Raw genomic sequence first — 17509 nt, forward strand, 5'->3', positions numbered from 1 at the left:
AATGTCCACACCTCTTGCACACTTTTTACCTTTGTAGCTGCTCATTTCAGTTTTTTTCTAACTATTTTTCTCATTTTATAAGTTTCACTTTTGAAAGTTTAGCACTAGAGCTGTGGATTTGTTTACTGATCACCTTCCAGTCATTAATTCAAATTTGATCATATTATGATCATTACTGACAAGCAGTCCCACCAAACCCTGTGCTCCACTGAGAATTAGATCTAAAATTGCTCCCTCTCTCATCAGCTCCTGAACCAATTGTTCCATAAAACTGTCATTTATTCCATCCAGGAACTTTCCCTCTCTAGCATGTCCTAATGTTACCTTTACCCAGTCAATACTGGGGTAATTGAAATCTCCCATTATTACTGCACTACCAATTTGGTTAGCTTCCCTAATTTCTCTTAGCATTTCACTGTCCATCTCACCATTTTGGCCAGGTGGACAGTAATATACTTGTATCACTATACTCTTCCCCAACACACAAGGGATTTCTACCCATAAAGATTTGATTGTGCATTTAGTTTCATGTAAGATCTTTATCCTGTTGGACTCTATGCCATCCTGGTGGTACTTTATGCCATCCTGGACATAAAGTACCACCCCACCTCCCAGATGCTCCTCTCTTGTCATTGCGATATAATTTGTATCCCGGTATAGCACTGTCCCATTGAGAGAAGATAAGACCATTGTGGAAAGATTAAATGATTTCTTTGCTTCGGTGTTTACTGAAGAGGATGTTGGGGAGGTACCCATACTGGAGAAGGTTTTCATGGGTAATGATTCAGATGGACTGAACCAAATCACAGTGAATCTAGAAGACCTGATTGACAAACTGAAGAGTAGTAAATCACCTAGACCGGATGGTATACACCCCAGAGTTCTGAAGGAACTCAAAAATTATATTTCAGACCTATTAGTAAAAATTTGTAACCTATCATTAAAAATCATCCATTGTACCTGAAGACTGGAGGATAGCTAATGTAACCCCAATATTTAAAAAGGGCTCCAGGGGCGATCCGGGAAACTACAGACCAGTTAGCCTGACTTCAGTGCCAGGAAAAATAGTGGAAAGTGTTCTAAACATCAAAATCACAGAACATATAGAAAGACATGGTTTAATGGAACAAAGTCAGCATGGCTTTACCCAGGGCAAGTCTTGCCTCACAAATCTGCTTCACTTTTTTGAAGGAGTTAATAAACACGTGGATAAAGGTGAACAGGTAGATGTAGTGTACTTGGATTTTCAGAAGGCGTTTGACAAAGTTCCTCATGAGAGGCTTCTAGGAAAAGTAAAAGTCATGGGATAGGTGGCGATGTCCTTTCGTAAACTGGAAACTGGCTAAAAGACAGGAAACAGAGAGTAGGATTAAATGGACAATTTTCTCAGTGGAAGGGAGTGGGCAGTGGAGTGCCTCAGGGATCTGTATTGGGACCCTTACTTTTCAATATATTTATAAATGATCTGGAAAGAAATACGACAAGTGAGGTGATCAAATTTGCAGATGACACAAAATTGTTCAGAGTAGTTAAATCACAAGCAGATTGTGATAAATTGCAGGAAGACCTTGTGAGACTGGAAAATTGGGCATCCAAATGGCAGATGAAATTTAATATGGATAAGTGCAAGGTGATGCATATAGGGAAAAATAACCCATGCTATAATTACACAATGTTGGGTTCCATATTAGGTGCTACTACCCAAGAAAAGAAAGATCTAGGCGTCAGTGGATAACACATTGAAATAGTCTGTTCAGTGTGCTGCGGCAGTCAAAAAAGCAAACAGAATGTTGGGATGTATTAGAAAGGGAATGGTGAATAAAATGGAAAATGTCATAATGCTGGAGTCTCCATGGTGAGACTGCACCTTGAATAGTGTACAATTCTGGTCGCCGCATTGCAAAAAAGATATAATTGCGAAGGAGAAGGTACAGAGAACGGCTATGAGGAAAGACTAAAGAGGTAAGGACTTTTCAGCTTGGAGAAGAGACGGCTAAGGGGGGATATGATAGAGCTGTTTAAAATCATGAGAGGTCTAGAACAGGTAGATGTAAATCTGTTATTTACTCTTTTGGGTAATAGAAAGACTAGGAGGCACTCCATGAAGTTAGCATGTGGCACATTTAAAACTAATCGGAGAAACTTCTTTTTCACTCAACACACAATTAAACTCTGGAATTTGTTGCCAGAGGATGTGGTTAATGCAGTTAGTATAGCTGTGTTTAAAAAAGGATTGGATAAGTTCTTGGAGGAGAAGTCCATTACCTGCTAATAAGTTGACTTAGAAAATAGCCACTGCTATTAATAGCAACGGTAACATGGAATAGACTTAGGTTTTGGGTACTTGCCAGGTTCTTATGGCCTGGATTGGCCACTGTTGGAAACAGGATGCTGGGCTTGATGGACCCTTGGTCTGACCCAGTATGGCATGTTCTTATGAGGGCTCCTGAGACATTGGCGCAGGTTTTGTCGGCAGTGCACAGAGAAGCCTATCCAAGCACTCAAGCAACGGTGCCAGCATGGATCGTACAGGGTCCGATAGTGGCAGAGGCCCCGAAGGGGCCAGCAGCTCAATGCCCTGCAGGGCTCGTCCCACCGCCAACCACATTCTTCGCTCCAACTCCTCCTCAAATGCTGTCGATGATAGTGCATCTTGAGGAGGAGGAGGCACAACCTGGTTTCCCTTGGAGTCCCGAGGGGAACCAGTGCCCTGCAACCAATACCGGTGGGGACTGCCTTGGGCCCTTGGCCTCAATGGGCATCAATGCCTCATCGACACAGGGTCATTTCGGTGGCATCGTGGACGATGCCGGTACCTTTTCGAGCTTCGAGCCATGGGAGGAAGGTTATCAATGATGGGGCCTCCTCGATTTTCCCTGATGCTCGGGCCCGGTCTTCCCCAGTGCCGAGGATGGCGGCAATCTAGACCTAGAGAAGGAAGAGATATACAGGGGCTGATGCCCAGTAACTACTTTTAGCTTGGAAATCAGCAGAGGAGAGGACAAGACGGTGCACCCGACACCTATGTTGAGGGTTCGGACTTCCTGGCCCCCAAAAGCTTGTCCATCTTGTCCAGACATGATCAGTGACCCTTGGAGGTCATCTAAGAACAAAACGAGCAGCCACATACATCATGCGAGGCCTCCAGGCACAGAATGGAGACATTGTGGGGGTCTGTGATGGACATGGTCCAGGGTCACTGGGGGCAGCGGCAGAAACTGGAGGACGCCATGGAAAAAAGCAACCGCTGAGCAGTCGATGGCCAGCGGCCACTGGAAGATGGCACCATCAGTAACTGACCGCAAAGAATGTATTTACCGAGACGCCTCTAGCTAAGACTGGGAAAGGAGCGAGGGACCCAGCATGGGAGAAAAAGAGCCATGAACTCGAAATGGAGAAATTATTTACCTGATAATTTCATTTTCCTTAGTGTGGACAGATGGTCTCAGGATCAATGGGTTATGCTTCCCTGCCAGCAGATGGAGATGAAGTCAGGTTTCAAAGTTGACATCACCCTACATACACCCCTGCAGGGACCTCAGCCCTTCAGTATTCTCTTCAAAAGCCACTGTGGACATACTATTGAAAAAACGTGATTAAAAATTTGATTAAAAATAGATAACCATAACTGTACTCAACCAAACACTGAACCCCAGTAAAATTAGATCTAGGGAATGGATTACAGATAACTTGTAATGTCTTGGAACCAATATTCACTCCGCGGGCGAATCCTTGGCATCGTTCTTGGACAGCCGTGGGCAGATTGTTGAATCCATCTGTCTACACTAAGGAAAACAAAATTATTAGGTAAGTAATTCCTCCATTTCCTAGCTTGTAGCCAGATGGACTCAGGACCAATGGGATGTACAAAAGCTACTCCCAATCGGGGCGGGAGACTGCCTGCAGTCCGGTTAACACCACCCATAGGCTGCATCCTCTCGGGCCTGAACGTCCAGGTAATAGAACCTGGAGAAGGTGTGCAAGGAGGACCACATCACTACTCGGCAAATGTCGACTGGAGCAGCAGTCTAGCTTCCATTCAGGAGACAGCCTGAGCCCTAGTGAAATGAGTTTAAACCTGAAAAGGTAATGGTTTTCCTGCCTCCAAATAGGATCCTGTGACCACCTCCTTAATACAGCAATCTATGGTAGCCCGCGAAGCTGGTTCACCCTGCTTCTTTCCACCGTGAAGGCTAATCAGTGGGTCCATCTTTCGGATTGGTTCTGAAACTTCTAGATATCACATCAAAAGCCTACTGACATTCAAATGACGGAGGAGGTGGTATTTTTCCATGACCATGTGCTTATCTAGGGATGGTAATGAAATGGACTGATTCAAATGAAAATCTGAAACTACCTTGAGCAAGAAGGATGGAACGGTATGAAGCTGTAACGCTCCTGGAGTCATCTGGAGGAACAGTTCTCGACACGACAAGGTCTGTAATTCAGAGATGCAATGTGCCAAGCACATAGCCACCAGGAACACCGTTTTTAAGGTTAATGAACGCAAGGAAAGCTGAGTAGCAGCCGAAAGGAGAGCCCTACCAAAACTCCAATACTAGATTAACACTCCACAAGGGAACCAGTCAACATAAAGGTGGCAGGAGATGCTTCACCCCTTTCAGAAAACAGGCCACATCCAGATGAGCCAACAGGTGGGTTCCATGCATCTCATCCCTAAAACAGGAGAGCGCCACTACCTGAACCTTCAAGCAGTTATTCAAGCCGTCCTGCAAAAATTCCAGAATTAATGGGATTTTGACCATCCGAGGAGGAAACAGTGTTCCTCGCACCAGGCCTCAAATACTCCCCAGACCTGCACATATGCTAGGGACGTAGAGAACTTCTGCGCGTGGAGTAAGGTGGCAACTACTTCTGCCAAATATCCTCGTTTCATCAGGCGAGCCCTCTTAAGCTCCAGACCATAAGACAGAATAGAGTCAGATCCTCGTAAAGGACTGTGTCCCTGCTGTAGCAGGTCCCTGTGTGGTGGGAGGCACAAAAAGGTCTCCACCAGGAGTCTCCGCATGTCTGCATACCACAGACACTTGGGCGAATCTAGAGCAACTAGTAGAACTAATCCTCCGTGGTGCTCAACTCTGCGAATGACCCTGCCCAGCAGGGGCCACGGAGGAAGCCACTACAGCCAGCAAGAGTCCCTCATCATCGCATTCCCCAGGTTCTATACTTCTACTCGACTCTGTATCCAATCTCTTGCTGCAGGTCTCATGTGACTTTTCTGTTGTGCTTTTTGTTTTGTTTTTTTGTTCTTGTTTATACTGCTAAATGAGGCTTGTTAGCCAATATGTTTACATTACAATGTTAATTTTGATCTAGTTACCCTTTTCCAAGTTCCATAACCTTGTTTTATGTAATGCCTCCAGGCAAAAATTTATGTTCTGTTTCAATGTAAACCGATGTGATCTGTATTCTATACAGGAACACCGGTATAAAAAAAAAAATCTAAAAATCTAAAATAAATAAATAAATAAATATATATAGCAACTCCTCTTCTGGCCAGGTCTGAACGAGAGTGTCGATCCCCAAGGACCACTGCTCTCTTCTGCTACTGAAGTATCAGGGAACCTTCGAGTTGTGAGATGAGGCCAGCAGGTCGATGGACAGGAGATCCTAGCAAAAGCTGAAAGGCTTTGGCCGACAACGCCCACTCTTCTGGATCCAGACTTTCCTGCTTAGAAAGTCTGCTCTGACGTTGTCTTTTCCTGGGATGTGGGAGGCTGAGATCATCTGAAGCTGTATTTCTGCCCATTCCATAAGGAGGTCTATCTCCTGTGACACTTGCTGGCTTTTGGTTCCACCCTGGCAGTTGATGTAGGCTACCATTGTTGTGTTGTCAGACATTACGCAGACTGCTTGACCCTGGAGTCTGTGGCTGAATTGTAGACATGCCAATCTGACTGCCTGGGCTTCCAGGCAGTTAATGTTCCAGAGGGCCTCTTCCTTGGACCAATGTCCCTAGACCATCAGTTCCTAAAAGTGAGCTCCCCAGCCCTAGAGCCTGCATCTGTCGTGAGGACCAGCCAGTTTGGAGAGGACAGGGGCACACCCCTGCCCAGATGAGCTTCCTGCAGCCACCACTGGAGGAAAGAGCATACTTCCATTGGTAAGTGGAGGTGAATCGAATAGTCTTGAGACTGCAAGTTCCAACGTGACAACATGGAGCGTTGAAGTGGTCGCATGTGTGACCTCGCCCACGGCACTACCTCACGAGTTGCCGCCATCAAACCGAGAACTTGAAGATAGGGCCACACCGTCGGGCATATCGTGCTTATCAACCAACGCATTTGGGACATCAACCGTAGTTGGAAGGAAGACCTTGCCCTGCTTGTTGTCGAATCAGACTCCCAGATATTCCAAGGACTGGTAGGGTTTGAGACTGCTTTTGTCCAAGTTTACGACCCAAGCAAGTTCCTGAAGCAAGGTGGTCAACCCTTTTGGTCATCTGGAGACTCTCTTCCACAGACTTTGCCCGGATCAACCAGTCATTGAAGTATGGGTGCACTAGGATTCCCTCTTTTCTCAATGCTGCCGGTATGACCACCATAATCTTGGAAAATGTTCTGGGGGCAATGGCCAGGCCAAAGGGCAGCGCCCGAATGGATAATGCAACCCAGTACTGCAAAGCATAGGAAATGTTCTTGATGGATTGGAATACGTAGGTAGGCTTCGGATAGGTCTGGGGAAGTTAAGACTTCTCCTGATTTTACATCCATTATCACGAAGCATAGGGTTTTAATGCAGAAATGAATCACTCATAGATGTTGGTTGACACTCGAGGTCCAGGATGGGGCGAAAGGAACCTTCCTTCTTGGGTACAATGAAATGGATAGAATAAAGCCCCGTATTTTCCTGCAACACAGGTACTGGGAATATAGTCTTTATCCTGAGGAGCCTTAACAGGGTCTTCTCCACTGCTTACTTATGCTAGGAGTGGCAAGGAGATGATATGAATATGTCCCAAGGAGTACTGCGAAATTCCAGCGCATATCTTTCTAATATGACCTCCAGTACCCATTTGTCCGAAGTGATCTCGGCCCACTGTTGGTAGAAGAGGGACAATTGACCCCTATCTCCTCATTCCAAGGGTGGGTTGGCAAATTTTCACTGGGGGGCTCAGGACAAAACTGAACCCGAACCTGCCCCTATCTTGGGCAGTCAGTTCCGAAAGGACTGAGACCTCCAAAAAGACCAAGACCTCTGAAACATTGCTTCTGTAGTGGCAAAAGCGCTGGAAGCCCTTGGATCGCCTCAAAGGCAAGGAGTGCTGTAACTGCTTTCTTTTATCTTTTGGCAGCCAGGGAACTGACGAATCAGGCCAGCTTTTCCAATTTGTTTCTGAAGAAAAGTGATCTTTTAAAAGGGTATCTTTGTGAGATTTGCCTTGGAGGTTGCGTCTGCTGACCAATTCCACAGCCATAGTTGTCTTCTTGCCGCCACCACAGAGGCCACTCCTCTGGCTGAGGTACGGACTAAGTCTGTGCTTGTGTCAGCTAAAAAGGCAACGGCTGATTCCATAATAACTCTGGAATTTGCCCCCGAGTCATCCACCTTCCAAGAGAGGAGTAGGCACGAATGAGCTATCAGGGCACAAAGAAGCATTCCCTGTATGTACCTGGATCAGTCCAGACCCTGGGTTATGTCACCAATCTAGCAGAGGGAGGCAGAGAAAACATTCTAATGACTCTGACATATACCCACCCTGGAGCACCACTTGCAGTCAATCAGTATTTCTCTGTCTCCCAGCAGAAGTGGACATGCCTAACCCCTGCAGTCTGTGGTAGTTTGTTATTTTTTAGTCAGGTAGTTTAGGAGGTAATTTTTTGCAGGCTTTCTTTTTCTTTTGAAGAGAGCCTGTTCTTTTCATTTAAGTTATTTAAAAAAAAAAAAAAAAAAGTTTTATTTTTTCTTCACATCCGTTTCACTGACTCCCGGGAGGTTGCCAAGTCCAGGGAGGACTATCCCTCTTGGTTTTTGAGGCTGCCGGAGTTGGCGAGGTTTTGTGCCCAGCAACCCTCCTGGCAGGGGTGTTACCGGGGGGCCCGGCTCACTCACCCTACCTGGAGCAGCTCCTGGGGGCTGCGGCGTTTTGGTCAGGTAAAAAATAAATAAATAAATAATCAGTCACAGCTGAATTGTTGTTTACTTACCTTTTGGTGTTCGGTGGGCCCGTGCCTTTGTTTTTCGCCGGGGTTTCATTTAGTTTATTTCATACTTTTTTTTCGCGCCGTTTTTTCTGTATAATGCCGAGAGGCGCGCACGCATCTCTCCAGGGAGAGTCTATGTTCATCCTGTCTCCCCGGGGGAGAAGGCTCATCAAGTTTGCCGATAAAAAAAAGGGACTCTGCCACTTCGCGTGGCCCCAAAACCTCGGCCCAGCTGCTCTCCTGCCCCGGACTGTTTTCGCTGCAGTGCGGCAACTGAGGCACTCCTGTCTACTCTGAGGGTGGCGACACAACAAGCTGTTCAGGGTGCTTCTGACCCACCTCCGCTGTCGCCACAGCCGGCGGTCCCTGGGGGGGACAAGCCGCACAAAACAGGGCCATATTTATCGGCTCTTTACCTATCCCGGACAAGTCCTTGCCAGAGGGGGATTTAAATTAAGACCCTGCTTTGAGTATTAGTTCAGGCCCTCATGTTGCGGATGGGAATGACCCCAAAGTAGTCCGCCTGTTTAGAAGAGAGGAACTTAGACCCTTAATTCCAGCTGTTTTATTGGAATTGGGTCTCGAGGTTCCATGGTGAGACTCCATCGAGGTTCCTGCTGTGCTGCACCACCCCTAAGTAGTGGCGATGATTTCACAAGAGGAAATTAGTGTTCTCTGCCGCCATCTGCTGGTAGGGGGAACAACCCACCTGTTTAAGACTGCACTGGTGTAGCAGGATGAGATGGAAGGTTGCATTTACCAGTGAATGAAAAGAACAAGGACAAATTGTCATTATATGAAGCTGAAGAGAGAGAAGCTCAAAAGGACTGTGAGAAAACCGGGTTCACTGAAGGTGGGGAGAGAGGAAAAGATTTCCAGCAGACATGGTAGGAGACAAAACAGTGGAAGAATTCAAGCACATAAGACAGACACATAGAGAACTTAATAGGGGGAGAAAAAAAGACCACAAATTGAGAAAGTCCTATGACAGCACAATATGCAAGATGCAATATGTCCTTATCTACTGTAATCTTTCTTCAGGCCATATTCCTTCTATAAATCTACTGGCTAGCTCAACATCTCACCTTCTCATCCCACTGGAAGTCGGGGGTGACTGTAAGCTCCACCTTCAGTGTGGATCTGGTGATGGGCTGCAGATGTACAGACAGATCCAGCTTTGGAAACAGGTGCACATATTTATGAATAGTCTTTCCCATCTTAGGCATCCGGATTAACTCTCCTGCAGCAAGACATGAAGCAGCCCATGAGATACCAGGTGCCATAAGACAAAAAAAGGCAGATGACACATTATACCCTCACATGAAGTCCATGACCTTGGAAACAGACAGATGAAAACATCAACATTAAAAAACATAAGTACAATAATGAAATCTGGGTATTCCAAACTCAAAATCTTACACTGTCAAACCATTCCTTACCTTCCAAGATGACCGCAGTGTCGTACAAACTAATATTTTCGAACCTGGACTACTGCAACTCACTTCTATTGGGTCTTCCAGCAAGCACTATTAAACCACTACAACTTCTCCAAAATGCTTCAGCAAGACTCCTTACAGGAACTAGAAAATGTGATCATATTATCCCTTCTCTAATCAATCTTCACTGGCTTCCAATAAAGATATTTTTTTTATAATTCATATTTTATGGTAAATCTGTTTATATATATATATATATTTTTTTTTTTTTAAAAACCATATAACCATGAACATCACAAACTGTATAACTGATTACATACAAGTTTTTTTGTAAAACTCTTATGTTCACTCTTTCTTCCCCTAGTCCATTTAACTCTTATCCCTCCTCCCCAAACCTTCCCTCCATCCCATCCCTCCCTTCTTCCCCCCCTCCCCCCCCTGCACCAATGGGGATCTTAAATTTATCTAATTCCAAACAAAAAAAACCAACTTAGATATCTATTCGATTAAGAAAAAGACTTTGAGTCATGTGGTAATGTTAGTATAAAGGGTAGCCAAATTGCATTTATTGCTCTTCTAGTCTTGATTGGCAGATTAGCATTAGCCAGAGTTTCCAAGGTTAATAGATTTATTATAGAAGAACGCCAATATAATAAAGAAGGTCCCTCTGATTTCATCCAGGTTGTTAATATATGTAAAACGTATAACATATGTAATTTCACCTTAACATACAGGATAACAATTACTGATTACAAACTTTTCAGTGAGGTATATCACAAATTAGGAAACAGAAAGGCCCTGATATTTAAAGGGAGTATTTAAAGAAACAAATACAAAAGATAAACTGGCTTAACGGGTTTGGTGGGTTTCATTTTTTTTTTTTTTGACTATCATAGGAGATCTGTTACACAGGATTTCTGTTTAAATCCCTAGCAACCAAGAAGGATCTTAGTTGTTCAGTTACAGTGAATACAAAACTTTCATCCTTTCCTCTTATTATACATCTGCAAGGATATTTTAAAACAAACGTATAACCTAAATTTAATACTTGTAATCTCATATTTAGTAACTCCCTTCTCCTTAATTGGGTGGCCCTAGCAAAATCTGGGAATATTTTAACAGTTTGACCAAAGAAAATACTAGGAAAATTTTGAAAATATTTTCTCAGAACATCATTTATATCTCTCTCGTCACAAATGACACCAGGAGTACTCCTTGATCTATTATCTCTACCAATGAGCTGTCCAAAAATTGCGTCAAATTATCGAGGACTTCCATCTGGTTAACTCCATTATTTCTTCTCACTTTTGACAAAAAATAAGCTTTATTCACCAAAGGAAGTTTAGACTCATATAATTAAATTTTCCACAAAGAACTTTTTTAATGTGCTATGGATATCCTCTCCCAAAGCACGAGGAAAATTTAAGAACCTTAAATTAAGATGTCTCACATGATTTTCCAAGGATTCCAGTCTTTTTGACTGGATTCCATGATCTTTTATCAATTTCAAATTCAGTTTGAGCTTGTAGTGGGCTTTGTTCCACCATTTCAACTCTATTATTAAGGTCCTTAATCTGGCCTCCCAAATTAAGATTTAGAGAATGCATCTCTGATTCCATTTTCAAGTATTTGTTCTCACAGTCTCTCACTAGCCCGCCAAGGCTAGCAACAAGATCCCACAACTTAACCAGAGTTATTATAGCTGGTTTCGGGAGTAATTGAAAAAACTCACACCCTTCACGAATATTCAGAGTCTCTGGAGAAACCACCGCCTATGTCGCCACTATCCTCCTTTCTTCCTCCAAAGGATCAACCGGTGAGAGAGATGTTTCAACCTCCTCTGGGATCCTTATCGATGCTGACTCCAACAAGCTGGAGGAAAACTGGGGTTGCCCCTCCCATCGAGTGGATGATAAAACTGGGGTTGCCCCTCCCATCGAGTGGATGATATCATCTTTGTGTGCTGCATCTAGTAGGTTCACTCGTGGCGCTGGAGGCGGTGGGGGTTGATAGTGCGGGGGACTCAGGGTGGTTTCCCCATACAGCGACGGAGCTCCCTCTCCTGTCGCTGAAGTGGGGAGAATTTCACCTGATTCTACCGAAACGGTTGCAAAAGCAATCCGCTGCTGGCCATCAGGTAAGGGGGTTTCCAGGGGAAAAACCCACACCTTTCCTTTCCTTTTTGGAGGCATTTTCAAAAACAGGAAATTTCAACCTCAGAGCAGCTACTCTTGTGACCGTTCACGCCGCCATCTTGGGCCTCCACTTCCAATAAAGTTCTGAATTCATTACATAGTATTACCCCTCATCTTTAATATTATAAACAACTGATCTACCTCCTCCAGGAAGAACAATAAAAAGCTACAACCCGCAAAGAGATTACATATCTCAAAACAAAAATCTTCTTAAAGTTCCTTCAAATCTGAACACTCATCTAACCCAAGTAAAAGAACGAATGTTCACAATAGCAGGACCCAAACTATGGAATGAACTACCTGAATCAATAAGACTTAACAGAAAAAAAGAAATTCAGACAAGAACTTAAAACCTGGCTCTTCAGAAAAGCCTATGAACTTATGTAAAGAAATATCAAATAAACCACTTAATGGAGAAATTACTTACCTGATAATTTCGTTTTCCTTAGTGTAGACAGATGGACTCAGGACCAATGGGTATAGTGTACTCCTGCTAGCAGTTGGAGATGGATCAGATTTCAATCTGACGTCAGCCCCTAGTACATATACCTCTTCAGGAAGTGCAGCTCTTCAGTATTCTCCTCGAAAAGCATTGTGGATATATGTGTGACTGACTGATTAACTTAATACTTTGGTTAACTTGGATAACTTCATAACTAGGTTAAACGTTAAAACTTGATTAACTTGAACTGGTTGATTGACTATAGTTGGAGACCGCCAGTGTACTCAACCGGAAAGCGTCGACACCCGGCAGGGTGGATGCCCTAGGTAAATGAAAACATGGCTTACCCTTGAATCATTTGAAACACCATGCGTGACGGCAGCCAAGGGTGGGATGCTGAGTCCATCTGTCTACACTAAGGAAAACAAAATTATCAGGTAAGTAATTTCTCCATTTCCTAGCGTGTAGCAGATGGACTCAGGACCAATGGGATGTATAAAAGCTACTCCCGAACAGGGTGGGAGGCTGCCCGTGACCCACTTAGTATTGCCCTTGCAGATGCCGTGTCCTCCCGAGCCTGAACGTCCAGACGGTAGAATCTGGAGAAGGTATGGATGGAGGACCATGTAGCTGCTCTGCAGATCTCGGCAGGTGACAGCATTCTAGTTTCTGCCCAGGATACTGCCTGGGCTCTGGTAGAATGGGCCTTGACCTGAAGAGGTGGTGGCTTGCCAGCTTCTACGTAGGCCGCCTTGATGACTTCCTTGATCCAGCGGGCGATGGTTGCCCGCAAGGCCGCTTCCCCTTGTCTCTTTCCGCTGTGAAGGACGAAAAGGTGGTCCGTTTTTCGTACGGGTTCGGATATTTCCAGGTATCTGGATAGGAGTCTGCCGATGTTGAGGTGGTGCAGACTACGGGCTTCTTCCAAATTCTTCAAGCCATCCGTTGTTGGTAGCGAGATGGTCTGGTTAAGGTGGAAGTGAGAGACCACTTTGGGGAGGAAGGAGGGAACCGTGCGTAGTTGGATGGACCCCGAGGTGAGCCTGAGGAATGGCTCACGGCAGGACAGTGCTTGTAGTTCCGATATGCGGCGGGCTGAACACACCGCCAGCAAAAACACCGTCTTTAAGGTTAATAGGCGGAGGGACAGGCCTTGGAGGGTTCTGAAGGCGGTTCCCGCTAGGAAGTCCAAAGCAAGATTGAGATTCCACTGAGGTACCGGCCACTTTAGTGGTGGGCGAATGTGTTTGACTCCTTTCAGGAAGCGTGACATGTCCAGGTGAGAAGCTATGCTGTCGCCCTCGCTCTTGGAGCCATAGCATGACAACGCGGCCACCTGTACCTTGATGGAGTTGAGGGACAGACCCTTCTGTAGTCCATTCTGTAAGAATTCAAGGATAAAGGGAACTTTAAATGAGCGTGGCCTGATGTTGTGGTCTTCGCACCAGGCTTCAAATACTCTCCAGATCCTTATGTACGTTAGCGATGTGGAGAACTTGCGTGCTTGAAGGAGAGTGTCGATTACCGCCCCCAAGTATCCGCTCTTTCTCAGGCGAGCCCTCTCAATGGCCAAACCGTAAGAGAGAATTGAGCTGGGTCCTCGTGGAGGATCGGACCTTGTTGTAGCAGGTCCCTGTGTGGGGGCAGGGGTAGGGGGTTCCCTGCCAGCAGTCTTCTCATGTCTGCGTACCAGGGTCTTCTTGGCCAATCCGGAGCCACCAGAAGAACTAGTCCCCTGTGTAGTTGTATCTTGTGAATGATTGCACCCAGTAGGGGCCACGGCGGGAAGACATATAGTAGAGTCCCCGGTGGCCAGGTCTGTACAAGGACATCAATACCTTGGGAATGCGGTTCCTGCCTGCGGCTGAAGTATCTGGATACTTTGGCGTTGGATCTGTTTGCCAGAAGGTCCATGTCCGGTGTCCCCCACAGATTCACTATCATTTTGAAGGTTGCGGACAACAGCCTACATTCTCCTGGCTCTAGACTTTCCCTGCTGAGGAAGTCTGCCTTGATGTTGTCTTTCCCGGTGATGTGGACGGTGGATATCTCCTGGAGGTTTGCTTCCACTCACGCCATCAGGGGGGTCTATTTCTAGGGACACCTGTTGGCTCCTGGTTCCCCCCTGCCGGTTGATGTAGGCCACTGTCGTGGCGTTGTCCGACATTACTCTGACCGCTTTGTTTCAAAGTCAGTGAGTGAACCGCAGACAGGCTAGTCTGATTGCCCGCGCTTCTAGGCGGTTGATGTTCCATCCCGCCTCTTCTGCGTTCCCCTGCTTTGGGAGGTTAACTCCTCGCAGTGTGCTCCCCATCCTCGTAGACTGGCATATGTGGTGAGTAGGGTCCTGGTTGCGGAGGATAGTCTTCATCCCCGGCTCATGTGGCTGGCCTGCAGCCACCACCGTAGCTGGGTCCGAACTCTGCCCGGGAATGATAGACGTACGGTGTAGTTCTGGGACTGTGGGCTCCACAGTGATAGAAGTGAGCGCTGTAGGGGCCTCATGTGGGCTTGCGCCCATGGCACAACTTCCAGTGTGGATGCCATCAGCCCGAGGACTTGCAGGTAATCCCATGCTGTGGGACGAGGATCGTTCAAGTAAGGTTGGCAGCCGGTTCCACAATTTTGATCTCCTTGTGGGGGTCAGGCTGACCTTGTCCTTTTTGGTGTCGAATCGGACTCCTAGGTATTCCAGCGACTTTGAGGGCTGTAGGGAGCTTTTGTTTGTGTTGACCACCCATCCTAGGCTCTCCAGTAGGGTTATGACTCTGCTGGTTGCTTGGCGTCTTTCCTCCGGTGACTTTGCCCTGATCAGCCAATCGTCCAGGTAAGGGTGAACGAGGATTCCTTCCTTCCTCACTCAGTGTTCCCGCCACCACCACTATTACCTTGGTGAACGTCCGGGGTGCTGTGGCTAACCCAAAGGGTAGTGCCCGGAACTGGTAGTGACGGTTCAGGACTTTGAAGCGTAGGTAGCGCTGGTGTTCCTGATGAATTGGGATGTGAGGTAGGCCTCCGAAAGATCTAGGGATGTGAGAAACTCTCCCAGTTGTATCGCCCTTATTACGGATCGTAGGGTTTTCCCGTTGATAGCAGGGCTGAATTAGCCATGCTGTCACGGGATCTGTTCATCAGGTCCGGGAGGCGGAGCTTGATAAAGCAGAGGTTGAGTTTTTGTCCCTCTGCGGCTGCGCGTGGGTTCCTGCGCAGGAAGTACAAGATCTCCTCAGTCTGTTCTTTCCGCGCGCGGGAACGCACGCGGAGCTTCATTCCTCATGTCTAAATCCGGTTTCAAAAGATGCCTCTGTGGCAGGGTAATGTCGGTTACAGACGGACACGACCGATGTTACCGCTGCCTCGGCGTACAGCACAATGTCAAAAATTGTGAATTTTGCGCTCGAATGTCTCCAAGAGCGCAGCGGCAGCGGGCCTATCGTCTTCAAGAGCTCGTAAGTACTTCGGAGCCCTCAGAAGCCCATTCTTCACCGGGAATGGCGAAGAAAGGCCCGCAGCCAAAGAAAAGAGCGACTTCATGCGACGACTTACGCAAAAAGAATCAGGGCCCTGATTCCTCAGACCGGGACCGGTCGTCTATGCGTGCGCCGCAGCCTCCAGAGGATTCTGGAGCAGCCGCTCCACCCTTGAAGAAGATTCATAGTGGGCCTAAGCACAGCGCAGATAGACATTCTCGTAGAAAGTCAGCGCATATGGGATCAAACTTCGGGCCTACCGCGCCGGACCGTGGCGCCGTCACCGTTGCCTCCAAAGAAGACGACACCGCCGTCCAAACATCATATGGCGTCATCTGGAGACCACACGACGCCGTCCTCCTTGGCGCGGGACAGATTGAGTCTCCCATCGGCGCCCACGGCGCCATGCCGGGGTTCGGCGCATACGGCGCCGCAGCATGGATCGGCGCCGAGATCCTCGAGACACGGACCGGCGCCATCATCGGAGATCCGTTCGGCGCCGAAACCTGTACAACATGTAACTGCGCCATCTTCTTCGACGCATACCACGGCACCGACTTTAATACACAAAGTGACGCGAGAACACTCGAACTCAAGGGACCACTTAAAAGACTCGTCCCCCTCGGCGACTCACGAGAAAGAAAGCACACCCTCCAGGATAAAGGTGATGGAGCACACTCAGCGCCGGCGGGAGTGGTACAGCCTATCCGGAAAGGCGGACCTCAACATAACAGGACAAGGTATTCAGTCCATGGTCTTGCAGCGGAAAAGGAAACATCACTCCCCTCAGTCGGCCACGACTTCCACTAGCTCGCAGCAATGATCCGTAGCTTCCTCCAAGATACGGAAACGGGACCATAGCCGTACGCGGCATAGCCAACATGGCCACAGACACAGCCATCGACATCACTCCAACAATGGACCCTCGGCAAAGAGGGATGGTGGTCCACGAGCTAGCTCATCAGCATCTTCTTCATCCAGATCGAGACAATTGACACAATCGCCTATCTGTCTCTCTACCTCTCACACTTCTAGATCACCAAGTAAATCCCCTTCACCGGTTGATCGTCCTCTGTCACCTCAGCTTGTATCTGGGTCACATGCTATCAATAGACCGACCATGCCGGCCCACGCCAAGGAAGCGTTTATGCAACTCTCTCAATCCCTTGCAGGATTCTATGAAACATTGGAGTCAGCATTTGTGATGACTACTCAGCATAACTCACCAATTACAGACCCTAAAACTCCACCGGCTACTACCACGAAGCAAGACATGCCTCTTTCCCCTCCCTCAGTCCATGCGCTACTGCTCCCAGCCAGCCCCCAGGACTCCAGAGACTCTCGGTCTCCTTCTCTATCGCCTTCGTCTTCCACGGGGTTCCCCTCTGACCCGCAGGAGCAGCCTCAGGAGCCTTATTCGCCACCGGAGGATCTCTCCTATCCTAGATGTCTTGAGAAAATAGGCAACATCTTACAGTTACAACTCCAGAAAGAAATCGACCCCCGAGCGGAGACTTTAGGCCTCCTTAAAATTTTTGATACACCGGGAGAACCTATGGCGTTACCACCACACGACTTGCTGCATCAAGTGCTCTTGAAGTCTTGGGAAAGACCCCAATCTATTTACGCTGTATCTAGAAAGTCTGATCTAAAATTTAGAATGAAGAAGGATCCGCCCTACTCACTCCCACAACTGCCACAAGAGTCTATTGTGGTCGAGTCTGCAATGCAGCGCTTCAAAAAAGCAAGGACTCATTCCTCTTACCCCCCTAATAGAGATCATAGATATCTGGATGAGGTG

At 46.9% G+C, this 17509-nt stretch overlaps 1 protein-coding gene across 1 annotated transcript in view; it reads right to left on the reverse strand.

Annotated features, from left to right (window-relative positions):
* SNRNP200 (small nuclear ribonucleoprotein U5 subunit 200) overlaps positions 1-17509 on the reverse strand; it is a 915618-nt gene that overhangs the window by 362285 nt on the left and 535824 nt on the right. Inside the window, exon 27 of the mRNA XM_029604465.1 lies at positions 9251-9405. Within this exon, the coding sequence (XP_029460325.1) occupies positions 9251-9405 (155 nt within the window). The remainder of the gene's footprint in view (positions 1-9250; positions 9406-17509) is intronic.

This window comes from Rhinatrema bivittatum, chromosome 5, assembly GCF_901001135.1.
Source record: "Rhinatrema bivittatum chromosome 5, aRhiBiv1.1, whole genome shotgun sequence".
In the NCBI taxonomy this organism is placed as follows: Eukaryota; Metazoa; Chordata; class Amphibia; order Gymnophiona; family Rhinatrematidae; genus Rhinatrema; species Rhinatrema bivittatum.